Here is a 15,159-nt window from a genome sequence, read left to right as displayed (position 1 = left end):
GGTACGGAAGTTCAGGCACGCAGATCAGAATAGAACACAATGTCAATCAACAACTAGCTGCTTGCACTGGCTGCTGGTACTTCCTTCACTTTTGCAGACACCGAACGCCATGCCATGTATCCGTACCCAAGATCCAAGTCGGAGTCCAAGTCGCAGCTGGCGCTATGTTGTGGCGCCGGATGCCCAGTGCTCAAGCTTCCCGTTTGGGCATGACACTCACCAAGGTGGACGGACGCACCTTGAGCACGCTAGATTCGTATCGAACTCTCGCTGGCGTGCTGGGAGCTGGATCTGACTTACGCCCTGTGCTGTTCCCGCCCATGCGGCCGTGAGCCTTGTCGCCAACTGAGAGAGTGTGTCCATGCCCCTAGAAGCGTCAAGCGACGTCTCTCCCTCTCACTCTGTCTTAGTATCCATCCACCCCTGTGGGCATCTGCTTGCCTACCTTACCCAGACCAGGGTGCTCTCGACACTACGACAAATCTCACTACTTCTCCCGTTTTCTTTTTTTGGTATCGTTCTTCTTTCCACTCTTGCTCTTTCCTGGTATATCCGTACACTACGTCTGCCTGCATCTGCATTCCAAAAGGCCCACTATATGAGTGGGCTGGTATAGAAATCTACAAATGGAGAAGTATGGCAATATGCAATCATGAGCGAGGTGTCGAGATTGCAAGTATCCGCCGACAGTCTGCCTGCCTGCTGTGCAGGGCACCGCATTGGCTCGCGCAGGCAGGGAAGATAAAAGAGTACGTACCCCAGGGAGCACCGTACGTTTGTGACGGAACACTTACGCGAACGCACAGTGTGGCACCCACGCCACGCACCGCCAAGCTATGTGGCAGCCCCTCCCCGGTGCGCTAGATTCCACTTAAGCCACTCATGGTCTGCCCAATAGGAGTTTTGCATAGAAACCTGTCCCTTACTGGGGTCCAGGTACAGTGTGAGCCCAAATTGCAAAATCGAGACATTTCTCTCTCCATCCCACGTCGCCGCCCATCCCTTCGCTGCCATGCCCGACCGACCTCCTCCTCCCTCCCACTTCCAGACTGACTGATAAGCAGGCAAAAAAGACCACACCACTTTTACCACACACACACACGCACACTCACTCCCTCACGCCAGCAAGGCACCGCAACTAAAACACGCGTCTAGTGGCCCCCTCGGGTACCGATACCTGGTAAATTATGACATTACCCTTGCGAGATGAGTCCTCCTTCTGTCGCCCTCTCTACAAGGTATTCGCTCGACCCTTGCGCAGCAAATCTGCTTATCCACCTTCAATCCACTTCAGCCCAGAGGGCACCACACATTCCTCGGATCGCCTCCCCCATTCCACTGTTTCTCATACCGGTAAGGCCCCTTGGAGCCCTTGGTTCCTTGACCCTGTTGCAAGTTGCGATTGTTGGCTCAGCCTGCACTGATTCCCCGAGTCCCTGACGGGTGTCCAGGATGTGATATGCACCGGCGATGCAGAGTTGCAGTGCCGCTCCTTGCCTCACCTCGCGCCTCACACCTTGCCTCTCATCAACAAGCAACGTCAGTCCTCCTCATCTTGCAGCTTGATGCTGAGGCAGCGAGCCCCCTTGGCCTGCTTACGAGTCCGGAGACGATCTCGTTCTTGTTCGTACTTGAGGGTCGGGCGTTCTTGCCCACCAAGTTTCCCCCGATATCCCTCGACTTCTCCACTACGACACATTTGGCCCAGTTTCGTGATGCGCAACGAATGGCAACTCCTGGGAGACTCCTTTCTTGCTTGTCACAATACCAGGTGGTGCAGACGCTTGGTTGGGCCACGCCACTGCGTGCTCGCACGAAAATGGACGGAAGCGGCATCTTGGACTCTTCTACATAGTATTTGTACTGAAATCAAATTGCACCGAACCAACCCGTTGCCGTTGGGAAACTAACTCTCTTGAGGACTACAGTAATCATCGACCTTAACTTACAGACCGGCTCATCTTAGACGTAAACGCTTACACGTCCTCTACAGCTAAACGCAGACCGATGGCCATGTACCGGTTCCTTGACTTTATGTCTCGGGTTCCTTCCCGGTCGATTTGACGTATCAACATCGGTCGAGCGGCCCTCGGTTGCCCTTCTCATGCAGCGATACCACGCAAACTCGCTCAACAACGGATGATGCAACCTCCTTGCGACTTGCGGCGTCTTCTGAACCTAACTTCGGCCGGACCGTTTCTACACCCCAATAAAGCACTCGGCCTTCCAGAAACCCCTCCGACCTTTCTTCACCCATCCAAGACAATCTCTCCAACTTGCCTACGGTCGGGAGGCAACCCTTGGCTAGTGGCCCATCCATGTTTTCTTCTGGAGATGCAAGACAACGATTATCTGCAACACCAGCCATTGCGACCGCTGCCCACCGTTGGCCGCTTGCAGTTACGACGCAAGAACCGGCGGAAGACGGGTTGGCACGATGTAAGCCCGCCGCATTGCTTGCATCCGATGTCAATCGCCAGCCCTCTGATAGGCTGCCGCTGTTCCCAACGTCAGGAACGCGACCCGGTGGTAAATGCAACCCATCCCGCAGATGGTTGTGGAAACCTGCACCGATACAATCACCACGTCCGAGCAGGGCAACTCAACAAGCCGATCAACTTCCCTCTCGCTAGGACGATGACTGGGTTCGGGTCTGGGCCAGCCCAGCTCCAAGCCTGGCAGTCTGAGCGGGATACAACCAACTCGTACCAACCTCCCAATAACCACTACGAAATCTAGCTTACTCTTCAGCCCCGAGGTCGCTCCGAATCTCGCACAAACGCCTCGACACCACAACTCACAATTAGCCTTTGCAGGCGTGTGTCACTCACCATGTCCGGTCGTAACACACCGCGGAGCTTGCGCAGGAAACCGGGGGCTGCACAAACTCTTATGTAAATTATGGCGCCTTCCGGAGCCCTTGCATAAAGCTGCTCTCCCATCTGACCTTGATCGAAACGTCCTAGACTAATCACCTGGACTCGGAAGGCGGCGGTAACCTAGTCAAGAGCTATCGACCAAGAGCGCCAATGAGCGACATCCCAGTACTAACTAGGTGGCTCCCTAGCGGAAATCCGACAGCACGTCTGCTGCATACGACTTTCAAGAGGTGGCGTGAATGAGCGTCAATGGCAAATTGTTCAATGAAGAGCCCAATTACTCTTCAATTGTTCGTTTGATTCTTTCATGGATGTGCCCGCATTTTTTTTCTTCAGGTTTCAAGTGCAGGGAACCCGCACGGACGACGTCGCTCTACATACTACTGACCATACTGGTCTCCTTGCCCCCGTCACCCGTGAGTAGAGAAATGCTTTTGCAGAAAAGTGTGTATTGCAATGTTCCGCATCATGGTGTTTGCAATCCCCGAGGTGCGGGTGTCTCATCCGGGAAGCGGATTGTACGACTTTGGAGCTCTGGTGGCGGTGGCGCCGGTGACTGGTGTTCAGCCGCCTTTGTCTGAGCAATACCACCTCCGTGCTCGGGACCTGGATATTGACCCGGTTGGTCGGGCCGTCTTGGCTCAAGAGCAGACACGTCCGATTCTTCTGCGCCCGCCGAGCGCTGGGGGATGACTGAGCCACCAATTCTGTAAATTGGCCGACTTCCTTCGTTTTCAGACTGAGAATAAGCCCGAGACTCGGCATCAACAGATGTTGGCCCATCGGCCCCTTCGGATCGAGTCCGGCCAAATGGGAACAATACTCGACCTCGGATCCGGAATGGACCGGAGTCGTCGCCGCCGTCGCCGCTCATGAAGGACATGCCCCTGGACAGCGTACGAGGCGCGTAGTAGCCGAGCTTTCCGAGTGGAATGCTCAAGCCGTGGACAACCTAGACGAACGATTATTTCGGACCTCGATGTGTTACGTTGTGCGAGACTTACTATACTGCAAACGGCGAGAAACCAGACGATGACCCGGACGGCCTCAGCCATGTGAGCGACATCAGCGCGGGGCTCATGGCCCTCGTTCAGAGTGTGCAGGAATTCAACGGTCACGTAAAGATAAAAGACGGCCGATACTCCGATGGGACCAAAGAAGCCCACGAAGATGGCCTGCTTCGCCTGCTCGATCTGAGGTATCCAGCGGTGAATCGCGAAGACAAAAGGCAAGCGCCGGAGCAGTAGCACAAGCACGCCTAGCGCAACAAGGCGATGGATCGGGATCACATCGTTGTGGAGGAAATCGTCCCACGGAATGACAGCGCCGTACCAAATAAAGATTGTGACGTTCAGCAACATGTCGATGGTGGGCTGGAACGAGTCGTCCTCGGTTTCCAAACGGAACCAATCGTCCCATGTAAAGGCATTCCCCGCGATAAAGCATGCCAGAACGTCGTCGCTACCGATCATGCCGCATGTCCCGACGATGAAGAGCGCTAGGGAGATCGCAAAGACCAGGAAGCTTTCCCGGTCGACGTACTTGTGTCTCTCGGCCCATCGCAACAATCTCTTGGCCAGCCAGCCTACGACGGCGCCGTAGATGACGCTAAGGACGATGGTATACCCCCAAGTCTCGCCGAACCACAACCCCATCGCGAGGCCCGCGCCGCCGGGCACCTGCTCGCCGCCGTCCCCGATATACTTGATCAGGTACAGCGCGAAGAACAGGAACGGATAGCCCAGGCCGTCGTTGGCGCCCGACTCGCTGATGATGAGGTTCTGCAGCTCCGAGGGGATGTTGTGGTCGGCGAAACGTCCCTTGACGATGACATTGGACAGCACAGGGTCAGTGGGCGTCACGCAGGCGCCGATGGCCAGGGCATGCAGGAACGGCAGGCCCGGCGTCAAGGCCCAGACGAGAAGGCTTGTCGCGATCCACATGCATGTCATGACGGGCCCGACGAGCAAGGCCATAGGCTTCCACTGCGTGCGGAGGTACCTGCTCGGCAGCTGGACGCCTGCGAGAACAAGCTGGACGCCAAGGACGAGGCGCGAGAAGGCGAGCGTGACGGCCTCGACGTTGGCCGGAGTGCCTGCGTAGTCTAGCGGTCTGATGAGATTTGCCGCCGAAGGGGAGAAGGCGACGCCCGCCAAGAGGGATATCACTGCCGATTGTGTGTCAGTCGCTTTGAATCTCGGGCAGGGGAGATCGGAAAGGCAAGGGGACGTAGTGGATGGCGGGACTATTTGCACATCACATCTGTTCTAGGCCATTCACTCTTGCTGGCTGGCAAACACTTACGGGCTTCGGAGAGGTAGTATGTCTCCTTGCATAGGAATGACACCAGCCCAAACAACGAGATCCAGCCCCCCAGCAGGCCGACCACGATGTTGAAGTTTGTGAGCGCGAGGGTAGGCATGGTTGCAATTTGCCGTGATTGTGCACGAAAGAAAGCGATCGAGATTGGGGTTCAAGCTTTCGCCAAGAAGCCAAATCGGCTTGGGTCCTCCACAGGCTTTGTGATTTCACGTATTAAACCCCCGCGATCTCCTGTGACGGATGGTCCTACAAGTGACCGCGAATGTGACGGCCGTGTAGCCACCTCCCTCTCTGCCAAACACAGCAAACGCTCGCCGACTTATCGATAGCCTCTGCGTGAGGCGGAGCGGAGAGGTAATAGCTGGGAAAACAGAATACCCTATATATGAGGTATATCGTTTATGGGGGGAGTACGCGTAGAGCACACCAAGAAACCGTAGTCACTGGCTGAATCGCAGGGTTCGAAACGTCGGCGAGAGGGTATGTATGGCGCTTGCGTGGCCAACTATCATTGGAGATCGTCGTGACGATGTACCTTTCTTTTTCTTTTTCTTTTCCCCCTCCCTTCTTCTTCTTTTTCCTACGCTTGATGCGTGTGCGTCCTCCGGGCTGTCGTGTCCTCGGCCTACAGGGTTTTGGCCCCCTCTCTCTGCGGCCTTGGGACTCGAGATAGCGGTCTGCAAGTAAGTGATTGACGGAGGGGAGGACTACCCAATTGAAGGCAACGGCGTCTTCCCGATTCGGCGTGTAGATCCGGGAAACGTGTGAATGCAGATGACGGTTTTGGGGGAGGAGGGGATTGGACCCAGGAAGAAGCGCGATGTAAGGGGGAGAAGGAGAAAGAGAGTACAGGTAAAAGAAGAAACGTCAAAGTGCAAAGTGGTGGCGGGCCAGGCTGGGCTGGAGCCTGCCTGGCTGTCATCACCGCTGGTTGGGAAGGGGTCCTAGGGTGTGAGGGGCTTGTCTCTCTCTGTTTGTGCTGTTTGCCCGCACACTAATTACCTACATTGTTGAAAATGATAGGCGCATGGGGTAAGGTAGGTTGATTTAGGTTTGGCCGGGGGTCTGCATAGATGAGATGTTTCTTCCCTCTTATCAAAGTCACTACCTCGCGTGTACTAGTCAGCCTACAAGTAGACATGCTGCATTTTTGATATGTCTCAGTACCGATTCCACACGTTAAACTGTTAAGGACATACCAAGTTGACTATCCAGCTGCCCGGCCAGTCGATTTCCCTATAAAATAAAAATGAAAATCTCTCTGGGCCCCTCTTCGGCATGGGGTTCCCTCAGCTGGACATTGTCTGCCTAGCTCGCACGCTTCTCACACCGACTCACCGGCTGGCTACTTTACCGGTAGTATGCGGTCTCGTCGTAAGAGACTCGCGAAGAGCCTAGGTTTTCATCCGGGGCAGGCGAGAAATACTTTGAGGTCTGGGGCAGGGCGCGGTGACCTTGACAGGGTGGGGGAGATGGTCAAGAAGCAAAACAGACGGTGACGGTAAATCACCTTTCGCTAGGCGAGATGTTGTTGTACAGTCGCTACGGAGTAAGACAGGTTTAGACAGACCGATGAGAAGCATACACACGTACACACACTCACATACACATACATATGCCTGATGAAAAAGACCTTGTTTTCTCCCGTGAAGGAGACAGCCGCTGGTCGGTATGTACTTTGGTCAATAGTGAAGCCGAGTTGCATGAAAACTGAGGGATATCCACGGCAAGGTTTACATACAAGGACAAACAAAAATAAGCAGAATCATTGCCGAACCGAGCTCATCTGTAAGCGTTGAAATCACTGGGGGAAAAAACAAAAGACTGCTGCTCTCTCCATCATGCGGCCGTCGCCGACGATCCCGTACTGCAACGACAGCAGGGAGTCGGTCTACGAGTGATGACAATGTCAAAGAGCCAGAACGGTCTTCGACGAGAACGGGATATGACGCGCAAAACAATACAGCCGCATCCACAACAGATGAAAAGTAACGATTAGCAAACGCTGGAAAACTGCCCGCCCCATTGATACAACGATCATCGAGATGCGAACTCCTCCGAAAAGCGACCCCTCCGTAACATATGTCCACATCTGTCCTCCCTCGCAAGTGTGTAGGTAGCGTTGTCCGTGATGCTCCTCAGTTCTCTACTGCTGCAACCCGATAACAGATGGTATCGGGTGTTTATCCGAGGATCGCTGGAAGCGGTTGGTGCCGCCAGGGTCGCTGCCCGTCACCGCTTTCTGCCTCTCGACTGACTTCGTCTACCTGCAAACAAACGTGTTGTCTAGCGTCTGTGAGCTCTTCGTACGCATCGTCGTCCGGGGAACCGCTTCTCGCTGAGCAGACTTCTCCCTCACTTGAGCTTCTTTCGTCCCTTGGCCGGCAAGCCCATACTCGCCCCGGCGACGGCGAGCCCGTCCGCTGCTACGTTACCCGGGTGGCTGTTATGTCCCTTGACCCAGACGAAGTTCGTCTTCGTTCCCGCTGCATCACGCTTCGCAATCTCCTCTCGCACCGCCTGAATCAGGTCCTTGTTCTTGACCTCGTTGTTCGTCGAGGTTCGCCATTTGTTCTTCTCCCAGTTCTCGTACCACTCTGTCACGCACTTGATTGAGTATTTGCTGTCCGTCACGATCTCTATCGGTTGCGTCAACGGGCTCAACTGAAATGCCCGCAGAATGGCGGTGAGCTCCGCGCGCTGGTTCGTTTGGAGTTCGCCTTCGAGGCGCTCAGAGACGTTTCTAGACCGGCTGCGTTAGCTTCTTTCGTGTCTTGCTTTCATAGGGGCGGCAGAACGCAGGGTACAGAGGCATGCGGGATCCATTGTTTGAAGGACTAGATAGAAGAACCTACCGGGGGTCATTGGGTCCGAAATAGACGCCCACGCCTGCCACGGATCCTGCAGTGCCATTGCCCAGACTGCTTCCATCAGTGTAAACTTGCGTGTAGATCTTTGTTTCCGGCTCCACAGAGAGAATATCGTCCGACTGTTCCGAGTCATCATCCGAATCGGAGGTATCCTCTGACTTCTCGGCCTTGACGAAGGTCTTATTCGACGACGGCACCGTCATCCCGTTGCGCCGAGCCTCCTTCTCCGCGATGGCAATTGTCTGCTCATCGCCCCATTCTCGGATGAAATCCAGCGCGTCCTCGTACGTGTCAAACTTTTTGTACTTAGGCCCCTTGGTCCCCGCGATCGCCAGTGACGCTGTTCCCCAGTCCATGAAGATGCCCGTAAAGATGCCGCGCGCGACGGCATAGAAGCGCAGCGGCTTCTCTTCGCCTTCCTCGCTCGGTATCTTCTTGCCCTCCACAAACGCCTGCGCATCCTCTCGGGTTAGGAAGGATTTGTCTGCAGGGACGACCCTTACAGTCAGAAAAATTGTCTCCTGATCAGACTAGGCGAGGGGAGTGGCCCCTCGGCGGGTAAGGCCCTTGAACTTACATTGCGCTCCACGAAAGCCAGCCGTCTGCTTCTGGCACTCGGCCCAGGTCAGATAAATACCTGGACGCGCACCGGTGCGCACAGCATAGTATTTCTGCACGTCCTTGTCCGTCCTGCGCTTCTTCGAGCTCGTCGAATTCGACGACGGGGCGCCTCTCTTGTTAGCCGGCATGTCGTAAAGATCGTTCAAGATGGTGGAGAGAAGCTGCAGCGTGCGATCGCGATCGTCTGGTCTGCCTTGCCAAAATGCGGCGGCTCGTCGTCTTATAAGTATCGGAGGTAAGGGAAGGCGTCTTGTAGTCGTAGTAGCTCGAGCTCGGGGGTTGAAGAGGTCGGTAGCCTTTGTCCAAGGAGCTTGAGCTTGCAAACGCATGCGTCAGAGCCGTTGCAAAGCCACCTGGTCGGAGTCGCGTAGGTAAAGGGAGTCAAAGGAGACTCATGTTGCAGCTGTTTGCTGTAGAGTATAGAAAAATGGTGTCGAAGGCAGCGGGTTTGGGGCCTGTTTCTCAGCGGCTGCCTTTGTTCGCAGGCGCATGCCGAAACATGTAACGGGGGAAAAGAATGAAGACTTCGTTCGGCAAGGGCCGGTGACGAGGGACCACTTCAATGGGCGTGGTGGTTCCGCTCTGCGCGGTGCCGCCCCTTCCATATTTGGCCATGCCTGATAAGATAAGGCGCTTTGCTTCCCCGCAGAAAGCACGACCGCTACAGACAGATCTTACCGACCATTAGCGCTGCTCGCTCTGTCATCAGCCCAACGTCTGTTCTCTGCCGGCAAGACTGTTTCGGCGGAGGACCCGGCACTGGGATGTTCTTCCAGAATCACAATTTGTAGAAAAAAATAGTGGTAGAGACGATATTTGCATCACATAAGCCTAGTAGTAATCTTCTTTGTTCATTGCTAACGTTGCTGCCTTCTACATTTGAGACAGCATGGGTATCATGTCTGGCCACACCAACACCACCACGACCACTACGATACTCTCGAGGCTTCCCTCTACCGATATATGCCCGATTGAAGATGATAGGACTCTCTAACCCCTCCTTTGGCCCTACAAACAAAATGCCGTTGGCTAAGTGTACTAGACAGAGCCCGTAAAGGGGTGGGCGCAAAGTTCGGCGCGCTAGCGATACTGGTGAACCGAGCCTGCAATCAACTTTCATCATTGTTGGCATCTCACTCCACAAAGACTGTTCTGGCCCAGGCCGGTTTGTCGGCCATAAGCACCTAGGTATCGTCGTAAAGTCCCATGGGGACTAAGCATGGGCTCTGTGATCAACCGGCGGCAAAGGTTCCACACAGTCGCTCGATTCCCACTCCCACGCCAGCAAGCTCCAGTTGAGCTCGCGTCTCCAGAAGAGACCAAGGCCCTCTCCGCCACCGCAATTCTCCAATCCAGGGTGGCCGTGGCCTCGGTCTTCCGAGCACATGCCCCCGGTAAGCGGCATCCGCTGCGCAAAGACGACTTTGCCCATTCGCGAATGGAGGATTCCCATTGAGCACTGGACGCAAGGCTCGTGGGTCAAGTACATCTCCATACCGTGGCACAGATAGCCCTCCGCATTGGGATGGTCATCATTGTAGACGGTGAGCTCATCTTCGAGGAGCGGGAGATCTTGGAACATGTCGTACTCGAGGATGGGGGGCGAGTTAGAACGCCCAGCCGCCCGTCTCTCGTGTCGGACGAGCTTCTGCGCGACCATGCTCATAGCTCTGAGCGCGCAGTGACCCATAGGGTTGCCGGTACCGCTGCGACTGGGCTCCTGGTGCCAACGAGCATCTCCGGCAACTGCAACTAGCGTGGACTTTCCTCCCTCGCGCTGAACGATGACAGCACCCATGGGCTCACCGACACCCGCCTTCTTGGCCTGGAAAGCGACTCTGTGGGCCAGCGTCATCCACAGAGACGTCTCATCCTTGATGGCTTCAGTCGAGCGGCCAACCATGCTCGGGTGTGGTCCGAGGGGGTTGTTCTTCCTGTACACCGTGGGCCAGAACTGCGACGTCCACATGGCCGCCTGTATTTGGGAGGTAGGAGGCACTGCTGGAATGGGAATCTTGGTGAGGAAGACGTTCTCGGCCATGCCATCAATGGCAGACAGCTTGGCCATCAAGTCGTGTCGGTCAAAGTCTTTCTCTTCGCCGAGCATGATGTAGATCCAAGTCGACTTTCCGGTATGGACCTGGCGGCCCTCGGGAGAGTCGTTCATGAACTGCGTCTTGAGGTGAGCCGGCATATCGGCAGGCTTCGCGCATCGGCGCAGGTGAGGCAAGTTGTTAGCCACGCCTTCAGGTAGCATCGAGCGGATCAAGCTGGAAGCAGGTCAGCAAGGAACCACATTTATGCAGTTATCAGACTTACTTGACGACATTGTTAGTGGACGTAGATGGCGCTCGGGTGATCAAGGCCTGCACAATGGTGTGGTCTTGACGGATTTCGAGCGTCGTTTTCAACGGGATAAGCACTCCTCGCCCCAGCTGTTGCGGAACAAGCCTATCGATGAGGACATGAGGCTGTATGGCATCAGGCCCAGTATGCTCGACCTTCTCGTCAGACTGGTCGTCATGCCTCTCGGAGCCCGCCTTGGGTTGCGTAGGGCGTTCAACTGCAAGCATCGCGGCGTACAGTGCCTAGGATGGTTTGAAGATTGTACAGAAGCACAGCTTGCATGTGTTAGTAGGAGCATGTGGAAAAGCAAAGTCAAGAGTCGTCGCCGTGTCGTGACTCACTCTAACAGGAAAACAAGTTTGGTCTACCAAGTCGTCAGGCGTACGACTGCCGACAGAAGAGACAGAATTGTGTACTGCGTTGTCGGGCGTTGCCTTTGGAGATGTTTGCCTTCGAATGACTGCGGGGTTACCCTGTCGTATGCTCGAGGCAAAAACTTGTGCCGAGGGAGTGTCCGTGGCTCAGGAAGGAGTCCGATCGGAGACCAGCAACTGACGGAAATATCGCCGAAGTGCGATGTATTCTCTGATGTCGGCAAGCAAGACCAGAGTCGAAACGTCTGGCGAGCAGTCAAAGATGCCAGGCTGACGGCCAGAGCTGGCTGGGTATGGGAAATCGCAGGACTCGCTGCGGCCGGCTCGTCGGTAACAGTAATAAGACCCCGCTCCTGCTTCGTAGAAACAGAAAGTACAGGTCTCTTGGGCTTGATCCGACGCGATCCTCTTCTCTCTTGACGTTGTAGGCACGAGGTCTCAAATCGCTGCAGAAGACCCAGCAAGCGCAGTCGCCAAGAAAGCTGGGAAAATATTGGATACCAGAAGAAACGTAGTTGCCTGGTGTGTTCTTAGGCTGAGTATGGCGTCCTGTCCTCAAATCCCTACTGAAAGGCAGTCCAGGGAAACCGCTAGAGGTGACCTGGCGATGTTGGCCAACCAGGCTGGGGCAGGCTGGATCTGTTAGGTAAGGTACCTAAGGTAGGTAGTAGGATGTTGTCGAGGCAGGGCACAAAGTTGGAAGGCACCCTCACCTTCGACGACCTTTTTTCTCGCCTTTCCTCTCTGTGCACTTGCAGACCTGCAATTTCCTTCCAGTTCTTTGGCTCCTGACTTCGATTGATCAGACTGAAGGCTGACCCTCGATCAACTACCCCCTTTTCTGAAAATCGTGATTCACAAGGCCTTGTTTTATTCACGAGGTAAGCCTGCGTTTGCTCCGATATGATTGCCAAGATATCTGCAGATGCAGATATAATTAGAATCAAAGGTGGGCGGGTCTGGCAGTCTGGTATCTCAGTCGAAGAGTATCAATCTTGGTCTCGGTCTCAGTCTCAGCATCAGCATCAGCATCAGCATCAGCCTTCCATCTATGGTTGGCTCTTTTGGGCGAGGACGGATGTAACCCGGCGGCTGAAGATCAATGTCGTTCTGCCTGGTCCTAAAACGGCAGGGTCCAGTTTAAAGCCAAACAAAGAAACAATGAAGAGAGTACGAGGCCCTATCAGATCAACTGGCGTCGTTCTTCAGCGGACGATACGTCTGAGAGCCCAGCGTTTCTGAAAGCGGTCCGAACTGTGGGTGGGTATTGAGCGGATGGGAAGGGGGGTGAAGCATCAGAAAATTTCTGGCTTGATGATCCATCTAGATGCCCCCCCCCCCCCCAGCCCAGCCGCTCCAGGCACAGAAGGTCCCTGCATCGAATGGAATCGCAGAGCAGAGCCGCCGCCGGGGCATTCGGGGGCTCCAGGCCAGCCGCTACAACGTATCTTATCGATAGCAACCGCCCGCTTAAGCACCTCGGTGCAGCCAGTCCGCGTCCGCCAGTGACCGCCTACCACCATCCAGTTGCATATCAATGGCTAGTGGGGAGAGGTGAGCACTGTCCTGGTATGGATGGAACTGCACCTGGGCGATTCCGCGGCAGTCTAGGCAATTAGGTTTCTTCTTTCTGTTTTTGGGTTTCGCGCAACTCACCGGCGGGGATGGCTTGTGCGTGGACGGTTTGGGGGAGGCGGAGATGAGTGCAAGAAAACACCTCAGCAGTTGGAGAGGGAGCGGGAGGAGGGGCCAGGGGGGGAGGTACGATAGCACGAATGCTCAATGAAGCTGCTCAACTATCTAGATATTTGACAGATTCATCACTCAAAGCAAGACAAACCTCATCTCACCCAAAACTCACCCGTCGGACAAGCCTCACCCTGGAAGCAGGCTTTGGGACCTATGCATTCCTCGACTTGGTTGAGCCTGCATCCTTCATCAACAGCTTGCTTCCAGCCGTACGCGGTTGTCTCACAACAGCTCTCAAGGAGTCGATAGCAGCTTGTTGGACAGTTCCTCGTCTAGATCCCGCAATGTCTCATTGGGTGACGGCCGTTGATGGCAGTACGTATGGAACAGTCTCGCAGCCTAGACTTGTTGCCCGAAGGTGCCGCGGCTTAGAAATACAATTGTCCAACGGCAACTTGACCCCACGTGTGGAAGCCCCATCGATACTCTTCAATCTCCGATGGCGGCACACCCTCTTCCCCCGCCGGCCGCCGCGACACCTGCTCCCCCTGTGTCTGGCCGGGCATCGGCCGTATCCCTTGTTCGCCCTCTCAGGCACCGAACGACACCGTCACCTTAGCAGATCCAGCAGGCGCTCCCCATGGGCTGGCGGCCACGGCAGCTGGCCCTCTGGTTGTCACTGAAGGTAGATGGTGTGTGTTCCAGCAGGCTACGGCCAACCCTGCCGCAAACCCTCATTGGATACGGGCTCAGCAGCAGCAGAACTGGAGTCTAGGAACGCCTAATCACACTTCAATACGGGGCCTCGGCGCGAGGGCGGTGGCAATACCAAGCATGAGGAGTGTAAATGAGGTCCGCGCCGCCGGCGTCTGGAGCATTACTTTCACTCCCCACATTCAGAAATTGTGGGAGTTGGGATTCCGTTGTCCCTGATCAGTCAGTGCTGTACGTCTGCGCCCTACTCCTGCAGTGTAACGAGACCACCTATCGAGCGAATCTCGAGTGGGGGTTTCCGCGTCAAATTCTCCTTCGTCATCCCCGCCAAGTGCCTGTTTAGGAGCAGAGCATGAAGACAACCAGGCCAGTCGAGCATTGCTTTGGGCGGTGATTGGCTGGCACCTCTGGGCTACCAGGTGCCATTCCCATGGCGAAATGACAGGGCGTCGGGCGCAAGCCTCACTCGTCTCGAGGCCGATGACATGGCGCCCTCATGCTTAGGCGGGACATACGGATCAGATGTTGCTGTACAGAGGCGGGTCCACCACGGGGTTTCGTCACAGGGACGAGATCTCAACGCCCAAGAAAGGCATCTACAGTGACATCACCGCCCAGGCCCGAGAAAGAGCCGTCGTCCATCAAGAAACGCCCCAAGGAGGAAACAACGGCTGGCTGGTGCTCGGCGGTGACAGAACGCTAATAGTCACCCTCCAGGCTCTGGGTGTCTCCACATGAAGTCAACAACATGTCTGGTAGGGATTCCATGAGGGTTCACGGTTTACGGTTCACCGAAGACGCAGCAGATCCCTGTGAGGGGCGGATCTCCGGGGCGTGGAGGCTTCCCTTCCAGCCTCCGGACTTCGGGGTGGTTCCGAGGCCAGCCTAAGCGCTATTGAGTTGTTGCAACGCCAACATAATATGTAATGGCAATCAGCAGCACGTGGCCCGGGAGATGGTGTGTCAAATCATGCTGTGTATTCCACTGAATACAGTTCGTTGAGCGCCGTCGGAGATATGTTGCAGCATACATCGGCGGGGGAGCCTGAATAAAAGGACAAGGTGTTCGAAAATACTTTCAGGATGTCTCGAAGGTAATGATAAACCCCCATGAAAGACGAAGCATGAAAAAGGCACAGGGCGATCGATTTACTGTGAGGATAAGCTTTAGTTGGTCGCGAGGCGTGCCTGCGAGGCCTGATCTGACTGGTCTATTCTGGTGGCTTGGCTGTGAGCCGGAATGCTTGAAAGTTGAGATGGGCGCAGGTAACGGCCGTGGTGCCAGCACAGGTTGATACAGGAGGGGCTTGGCGGCCGACACAGGAATACTGAGTCGTGAAACAT

General features: G+C 55.3%; 6 protein-coding genes across 6 annotated transcripts; 3 read left to right on the top strand and 3 right to left on the bottom strand.

The window, feature by feature from the left end:
• The first annotated feature begins 1,107 nt into the window (after positions 1 to 1,107).
• CDEST_06391 (uncharacterized protein) lies at positions 1,108 to 1,450 on the top strand. The gene has a single exon (XM_062922550.1). The coding sequence runs from the start codon at positions 1,188 to 1,190 to the stop codon at positions 1,422 to 1,424; it is 237 nt and encodes a 78-aa protein (XP_062778601.1). The 5' UTR covers positions 1,108 to 1,187; the 3' UTR covers positions 1,425 to 1,450.
• Position 1,451: 1 nt separating this feature from the next.
• On the top strand, positions 1,452 to 1,900 carry CDEST_06390 (uncharacterized protein). Its single transcript, XM_062922549.1, has one exon. The coding sequence runs from the start codon at positions 1,460 to 1,462 to the stop codon at positions 1,853 to 1,855; it is 396 nt and encodes a 131-aa protein (XP_062778600.1). The 5' UTR covers positions 1,452 to 1,459; the 3' UTR covers positions 1,856 to 1,900.
• A 6-nt stretch (positions 1,901 to 1,906) lies between these two features.
• CDEST_06389 (uncharacterized protein) lies at positions 1,907 to 2,852 on the top strand. The gene has a single exon (XM_062922548.1). The coding sequence runs from the start codon at positions 2,140 to 2,142 to the stop codon at positions 2,737 to 2,739; it is 600 nt and encodes a 199-aa protein (XP_062778599.1). The 5' UTR covers positions 1,907 to 2,139; the 3' UTR covers positions 2,740 to 2,852.
• Position 2,853: 1 nt separating this feature from the next.
• CDEST_06388 (uncharacterized protein) lies at positions 2,854 to 6,060 on the bottom strand. Its single transcript, XM_062922547.1, has 3 exons — positions 5,184 to 6,060; positions 3,884 to 5,046; positions 2,854 to 3,831 (listed from the first exon to the last, which is right to left on the bottom strand). The coding sequence occupies exons 1-3, from the start codon at positions 5,299 to 5,301 to the stop codon at positions 3,346 to 3,348; spliced, it is 1,767 nt and encodes a 588-aa protein (XP_062778598.1). The 5' UTR covers positions 5,302 to 6,060; the 3' UTR covers positions 2,854 to 3,345.
• A 336-nt stretch (positions 6,061 to 6,396) lies between these two features.
• On the bottom strand, positions 6,397 to 9,147 carry CDEST_06387 (Putative large ribosomal subunit protein bL9/RNase H1). Its single transcript, XM_062922546.1, has 3 exons — positions 8,649 to 9,147; positions 8,057 to 8,555; positions 6,397 to 7,944 (listed from the first exon to the last, which is right to left on the bottom strand). The coding sequence occupies exons 1-3, from the start codon at positions 9,019 to 9,021 to the stop codon at positions 7,557 to 7,559; spliced, it is 1,260 nt and encodes a 419-aa protein (XP_062778597.1). The 5' UTR covers positions 9,022 to 9,147; the 3' UTR covers positions 6,397 to 7,556.
• A 368-nt stretch (positions 9,148 to 9,515) lies between these two features.
• CDEST_06386 (Putative cytidine and deoxycytidylate deaminase domain, cytidine deaminase) lies at positions 9,516 to 12,689 on the bottom strand. The gene is made up of 3 exons (XM_062922545.1): positions 11,380 to 12,689; positions 11,012 to 11,313; positions 9,516 to 10,962 (listed from the first exon to the last, which is right to left on the bottom strand). The coding sequence occupies exons 2-3, from the start codon at positions 11,263 to 11,265 to the stop codon at positions 9,906 to 9,908; spliced, it is 1,311 nt and encodes a 436-aa protein (XP_062778596.1). The 5' UTR covers positions 11,266 to 11,313; positions 11,380 to 12,689; the 3' UTR covers positions 9,516 to 9,905.
• Positions 12,690 to 15,159: the final 2,470 nt, after the last annotated feature.

This window comes from Colletotrichum destructivum, chromosome 4, assembly GCF_034447905.1.
Source record: "Colletotrichum destructivum chromosome 4, complete sequence".
NCBI lineage: Eukaryota > Fungi > Ascomycota > Sordariomycetes > Glomerellales > Glomerellaceae > Colletotrichum > Colletotrichum destructivum.
This window is presented reverse-complemented; position numbering and strand designations above follow the sequence as displayed.